Source organism: Carassius carassius, chromosome 43 (genome assembly GCF_963082965.1).
Source record: "Carassius carassius chromosome 43, fCarCar2.1, whole genome shotgun sequence".
Classification (NCBI taxonomy): Eukaryota; Metazoa; Chordata; class Actinopteri; order Cypriniformes; family Cyprinidae; genus Carassius; species Carassius carassius.
Genome location: NC_081797.1, coordinates 8791930 through 8799115, shown reverse-complemented (window position 1 = coordinate 8799115; position 7186 = coordinate 8791930). Strand labels below are relative to the sequence as shown.

General features: G+C 36.3%; 1 protein-coding gene across 2 annotated transcripts; it reads right to left on the bottom strand.

Moving 5' to 3' along the window:
* Positions 1 to 521: 521 nt before the first annotated feature.
* cstpp1 (centriolar satellite-associated tubulin polyglutamylase complex regulator 1) lies at positions 522 to 6610 on the bottom strand. 2 transcript variants are annotated; one of them, XM_059536588.1, is made up of 9 exons: positions 6249 to 6610; positions 6011 to 6113; positions 5673 to 5803; positions 5473 to 5557; positions 5293 to 5378; positions 4620 to 4815; positions 3835 to 3944; positions 1047 to 1110; positions 522 to 876 (listed from the first exon to the last, which is right to left on the bottom strand). In XM_059536588.1, exons 1-9 carry the CDS (start codon positions 6295 to 6297, stop codon positions 711 to 713), a joined length of 990 nt encoding a protein of 329 aa, XP_059392571.1. In that variant the 5' UTR covers positions 6298 to 6610; the 3' UTR covers positions 522 to 710. The 2 variants fall into 2 exon arrangements, with proteins under 2 accessions (XP_059392571.1, XP_059392572.1); XM_059536589.1 differs by having other exon boundaries at positions 739 to 876; positions 1020 to 1110.
* Positions 6611 to 7186: the final 576 nt, after the last annotated feature.

Genomic DNA, 7186 nt, shown 5'->3' with positions numbered 1-7186 from the left:
TTTTTATCAAAATATAGTAAAACCAGTAATATTGTGAAATATTTTTTCAATTGAAACCAATTTTGTATTTTTAATTATGTTTTCAAATGTGATTTATTCCTGTGTTGCAAAACTAAATTTTCAGCATCATTACTCCAGTCTTCAGTGTGACATGATCCTTCAGAAATCATTCTAATTCACTGATTTGGTGCTTAAAAAATGATCAGTGTTAAAAATGTTCAAAAGGACAACATTTATTGTAAATTTTTTTGTAACAATGTAAAAATCAAAAGGTCTTAACTTTTGATCAGTTTAAAGCATCCTTCCTGAATAAATGTTAATGTAGTATTTTTTATATATATATTACTGATCTTATGTTTATTTAGTTAAACTAAATTTTATATATACCTTATTGTACTCAAATATGATATTCTTTGGGTTAAGTTAATCACAAATCAATTACTCTACTACTGAATGTTTATTTTATGCAACAGTCATATACACAAGAAGTTAATATAAAATAATTGTCATTTCAGACAACATGGCTGTCCAATTTATTTATTTATTTTAGCTTGAGCAACGGAAGTAGTTGGGTTACAGAGACACCCACAGAACTAGAAAGTAGTGAATACAGACATGCATCAGCACTGTTGAAATGCCACTTTTCTAATTAAACTAATGAACCGGCAATAACAGTTGTCTAAAGATGGTAACAAGCAGGTCTGTGCATGTTAATTCTCAGAAGAGTCGGTCTCCTCTGTAGAACCGTCACTCTCCATTTCGATCCTCTTGCGTTGGTGTAGGGACTTGCGTGGTGAGGCCTTCTTGGACATTTCCTTCTGTCCCACAGCGCTGCTGCTGCTATTGGATGTCGGGCTAATGGCAACTTGAGCTATGCTGGAAGAATCACAGAAACATGCTGTCAAATGCTAGTAAATTAGCTTTAATAAATGTGTTAAATATAAAAAAGGCTGTTAGCAAGCTCTCCGTCTTATAATAACAGATGGTTTATAGTTAACCAGCAAGTGACTGTAATATACTCTTTGAAGCAAGTCCGTCTCTCTCACAGTCTCTCTAGTTCCTGGTCCATCTCTGGATCAATCAGCAGGTCCGATTTATTGGGAAGAGCACCTGATTAATAAATGGCACAAGATAAAGCATTCAGTGTATATTTCAAATTAATAAAAGTTACAAGTATTCAGAAATACATTTAAAGGGGTCATATGATGCTTTTTTTAAAGATCATTATTTTGTGTATTTGTTGTAACAGAATATGATGACATGCTTTAAAGGGATAGTTCACCCAAAAATCATAATTATGTCATTAATAACTCACCCTCATGTCGTTCCAAACCCATGAGACCTCAGTTTATCTTCGGAACACAGTTTAAGATATTTTAGATTAATTCCAAGAGCTCTCAGTCTCTCCATTGAAACTATGTGCATGGTAAACTGTCCATGTCCAGAAAGGTAAGAAAAACATCATCAAAGTAGTCCATGTGAATATTTTGAACCATCGAAAATACATTTTGGTCCAAAATAGCAAAAACTACGACTTTATTCAGCATTGTCTTCTCTTCCGTGTCTGTTGTGAGAGAGTTCAAAACAAAGCAGTTTGTGATATCCGGTTTGCGAACGAATCATTCGATGTAACCGGATCTTTTTGAACCAGTTCACCAAATCGAACTGAATCGTTTTAAACGGTTCGTGTCTCCAATACGCATTAATCCACAAATGACTTGAGCTGTCATTTGAGCTGTCATCTGAACTTTTTTAATGTGGCTGACACTCCCTCTGAGTTAAAACAAACCAATATCCCGGAGTAATTCATTTACTCAAACAGTACACTGACTTAACTGATGTGAAGAAAGAGATGAACACCAAGCCGAGCCAGATAATGACTCGTTCACAAATCAAGAACCTGTTGCATCGGTTTTCGGATCACCAGTAGTTCTTTCGGACAGTTCGATTAAATAAATCGGTTGAAGAAAACGGTTCACCGGTTCTTTCGTGCTCGATGTAATGGCGTCATTGGCGATGATTGCAAGCCTTCGGTTTACCTGGGCTCATAACATTAGCACAGAATAAGTTCAGAATCAATCACCAAAAGAATCAGTTCAGTTCAGACGCCCTGTGTGTCGGTCTGTTTCACGCTGAATCACACATGCGCAGTAACATCAGCTCCTCGATTCTCGAATCGGATGCGTCTGACAGAAACGGTTCTTGACTCGTGAACGAGTCATTATCTGGCTCGGCTCGGTGTTCATCTTCAGTTCTCTCTTCAAAGCAGTTCAGTCAGTGTACTGTTTGAGTACATGAATTACTCCAGGATATTGGTTTGTTTGAACTCAGAGGGAGTGTCAGCCACATTAAAAAAGTTAACAGCTTAAGTCATTTGTGGATTAATGCGTATTGGAGACGCGAACCGTTTCAAACGATTCAGTTCAATTTGGTGAACTGGTTCAAAAAGATCCGGTTACATCGAATGATTAGTTCGCAAACCGGATATCAAAAACTGCTTTGTTTTGAACTCTCTCGCAACAGACACGGAAGAGAAGACAATGCTGAATAAAGTCGTAGTTTTTGCTATTTTGGACCAAAATGTATTTTCGATGCTTCAAAAAAGACCCTCTGATGTCACATGGACTACTTTGATGATGTTTTTTTTACCTTTCTGGACATGGACAGTATACCGTACACACAGCTTCAATGGAGGGACTGAGACCTCTCGGACTAAATCTAAAATATCTTAAACTGTGTTCCGAAGATAAATGGAGGTCTTACTGGTTTGGAACGACATGAGGGTGAGTTATTAATTACATAATTATGATTTTTGGGTGAACTATCCCTTTAATGTTCAAAAACACATTATTTTGCAAATACTATACAGTATTGTAGGTCCTCTATGGCCCGCTTCTCTCAAACACATTGTTTTCTATAAAGTCCCTCCTTCTGACAAGCACAGTCTGTTCTGATTGGTCAACTGACCCAGTGCATTGTGATTGGACACCGCAAGCACTCGTCAGAAATGTAACGCCCCTTTCCATTATGGCAAGCTTCATCTTTCAAAATAAATGTAAAGACTGTTAATAATGTCCTTATTTTTACTATCAGTTCAAGCCAGAAATAGAAACAGAGTCGTGTGACAGACACAGTGATGAAGCTCATATGTGTTTGCAGTACACAAGCCACGGACAGTTAAGACAACTGACTCCACTGTGTGACCCTGCCTCTCTCTCTCACACACACAGACACACACAGACGCGTGTGCGTACACACACACACACACACAACGCATAAAACTTTGCATTTGAACAGTCAATAGCATATACTAATAACAAAACATACTTACAGTAGCTGATTCAGAAATGGCAGATTGTCCTAGCAGTCAGAATTACCTCCTCTCCTATTTTCACGAAACGCTCGTCCATAAAATGAGTTGCTGTTCTGTTTTAAGTAATTTTAAAGATTCCTAAATGCATGTTCTTTCTAAAGGCCAAATAAAGTGCTTTTGCTTTCGTCTAGATACACACAGCATCTCCCTGACATGACTGCTTCAACACTATAACTGTGTTACTGAAACCACACCTTCTTTGTTTGCGTGAACATTTGGGCTTAATTATGCAAATATTTCCACATAGTGACATAGACATTTGGGGGCTCGTTTAAACGAGCTGTTTTAGGGGGGCGTGGCAGAGCCCTAACTTTAATAAAGAATATGTCTTTGGTTTTGAGATTTTAGTCTGTGCAACTTCTGGGATCTTATCTATGCATAATAAGCTTGTAACACTCCAAAGAGAAAGGAAAACATGAAATCACGTTATATGACCCCTTGAAGCATCATCCAATGCTCACCGATGTCTTGGTTTACTCCCTCATGTTTGGCCAAGGCCATCAGGAAGCCATAGAAAGACACTCGCTGACTGCTCTCTAAGATCTCCTTAATGGCAACAGTGGAAGGAAACCTGGGAAAATGAAATTACTTTCATATTCTAGTGGTAAAGATGGCTATAATGGGTGCTATAACATTTAGTGATAAACAAAAGTATAAGCATAAGCATACTTTTATAATTATAAATATAGATGCAATTATTCATATGTAATTTAAATATATATTTAAAGCTGCAGTCTGTAACTATTTTGTGTCCAAATGTAAAAAGAATTTATAATAAGCGAGTACACCAAATCCATTTTCCAAACCGTGTATTTGGCTTGTCCTGAATCACTACGGTACACCTATAATAGGTGTTTATATTCTGACTATTTTAGACTGGTTCGGGTAGGTACCGCTGCGGAGTAGCTCAGTACATGCGTGATTCATCAAGGACATAGACAGAAGTAGCTCCGGCTACAATGTTCTTCCACAAGACGTACGCAGTTCTGTTTGTTTACCTTTATAGCTCTAAATGTTACAGACTGCAGCCTTAAATATAAATTGAATATCATTAAAAAATTAAATAGCAAATTCAAAAGTAATAAAATAACTGTTGAAATTATTTTAATTATGAAAAAATATATTTTTTATATATATATATATATATATATATATATATATATATATAATAAAATGTATAACAAAAAATAATTGGTAACTAAATGACATGAACAAGTTTACATGAATAAGTTAACTTTTGTCTTACTTGTGTTTAAACCTCTCACAAAGACCCTCTATACATTCACAAAAGATGGAGGAGTCTACGCCTTCTTGAGCGTCTGGCTCCTCGCTGGCTGCGCTGGATAACTGCTCCACGGAGGTGGAGGTCGGGACTATGACAGTGTTTGGGCTCTTCCCCGACAGCAGGTCCTGGTAGATCACAGACACACTCTCCACAAACTCTGTGAAATTGAATGAGGATGAGATCATTCCGATGAAAGACGGAGCCTCGGGTAACCATAGAAATGCTTTCACAGGGTAGTGATGATGTCACTGGTCTTTTGTTACAACCGCAGTTAAACTCTCAAGGTCAGAGCGGCTTTTGTCGTTAGCCGAACCTTTAAATATCACCAGTGCTTTTGTGATTGGGTGCTTGACTGATAACACCTGAATCTACTTTTTTAACCTCAAGATTTTACTCTTCATTTTAGTTGACTATATAATAAAAAAACTATTTTATTTTTTCATCTTTTTTTCAATACGTAATTTTATCTGAATTCACTTAAATTGACTTTTTAAAAAAAATAAAGTAGGTTCTGTGACTCAAAACTAGAAGAACCTCAATACTACCAAAGTGAAAAATTAGAAAAATACAGCTTATTATTACAGTTATAATTGCAGCTTCATATTGTGTTATAGTATATTATAAAGTGTATTACCTTCATAATAGAACTGGATTTGGAATGCATAAATAAAATCTGAGAATGACATTAGACAGTCTGTAGCATCTTCTATGAGGACAATCCTACAAAAAATAAAAAAATAAAGTAAATCTGTTAAGTATTTATATGTAAGGAGGGAAAGATCAAGGAAACATCAAAAAACTAATATCGATCTACCTGGCTGCATTTTGTACCATCTCAGTAGGAAAGTCAGGACACAACAGCTGTAAAAGTGAACTGTATTCGGACATCGCCAACAGATCTGCATGAAGAAACGGCCGAATTAGTTCACTGTAAACACACCAATGCATGCAACTAAAGTAAAGGCTTATGGCTTAACTTAAAAAATGATGAAGGGGACATTTGCCTCTGCTTACCCCCATTTTTGCCAATCTGTCTGAAGCATTTCCAAAAGGTATGGATGAAAGACTCTCTGTTATGAGGAGTCACCTTGATGTAACTGAATTCCCTGAAGAGCACATGATTCCCATTCTTCACACTGGTAAAACTGTAATGTAACATGGTAATATCTGTATTTAAAAATATTCATATATATATAACATATTACAAATATATGTCAAATCTCATAATAAATAAATAACAATAACATTTATTAATAAATAATACTATTTTATTTATGTAACCTATAATTATTCATTTATAAATACAAATCATATAGCTGTATAGCTATAAGTGCTAAGTAACAACAACTTACTATTCTGCAAAATATCGCACCACACCAAACTGAGTGTATTCCTCTTTATGTTCAAGTAGCTGTGTGACTGCATCGTTGAGATAGAGGAGGACATTAGTTTCAGCTGGAAAGGAAAAAGAAAAGGCCATGTCATGACAGTAGTGTTAAAAATGTTCAAGCAGTTATCTTGGAACCGACTGCAGCTTATCAATCTACGAACCATCAAAACAACCACTCAGATATAATAATCGTGATTTACCTAAATACTCGTCAATAGTGAGGCTGAATCGATCCGTGTTCATTTTCATTGTGTTATGGTTTTAAATGATTTGTCTTAGCTGGGATGCAGACGCGGTGCATGACTCTGCTGGTGACCCATTCAGAATAGAGTCTCTGTAGCTGCTTTAGCGGTCAGTGTATCCACTCTGCACTGCGCCAGACACAACATACGTACAATATCTTAGGGCTCAGAGCTAAAATTGCAGGTAAAACGTTATATTAATCAATTTGAATATATTTATTCTCTTATTTTAAAAAATATAGGATCACTGGAAATCGATATTTGTGTTTTGTCCAGAAACATTTATTTTGTATTTATGTAAGAATCTCAGTATCTTCGCTCAAATTCATCCAGGGATATATAAGACAACCAATAGACGACGCGGTTGAGCCGCACGTGACACAATACGGAAGTGAGCGCTGGGTGGAGTCTCGCCCTATTTTTAAAAAATGCTTGGCTGTGTTTCGTCGGTTTTTGTTGATGCAGCAGCGGCTATGGAAACCTGCGCGTGCGCAGCGCACGAGGATCTGTAATTAAGTATTTTTGTGCTGTCACAGTGCGTGTACATATCATTTCCAAAAGCACGCTTAAAGGGTATTTAGTTCTTTAAAAAGCTACATTTTATTTATTATGTAAATGTAATTTACAATATCGCGCGCGTGTGTGTGTGTGTGTATAATCACACTAGTCAACCAAAATTGGTTCCAACACCACCAAAATGTATTCTTTACTGAAAACGTCATTAGACAATATAAGATTAAACACTAACATTCTGTAATTGTATAATCAGTTTATTGATGCACACATATATTCAAACTCTACGTTACATATCCAATAAAAAGATGTTTAACCGCATCTAAATGCACTGCACAGCCTATAAGAAACAAAGTGATGGTTTGAATGAGAGCTAGGCGTCT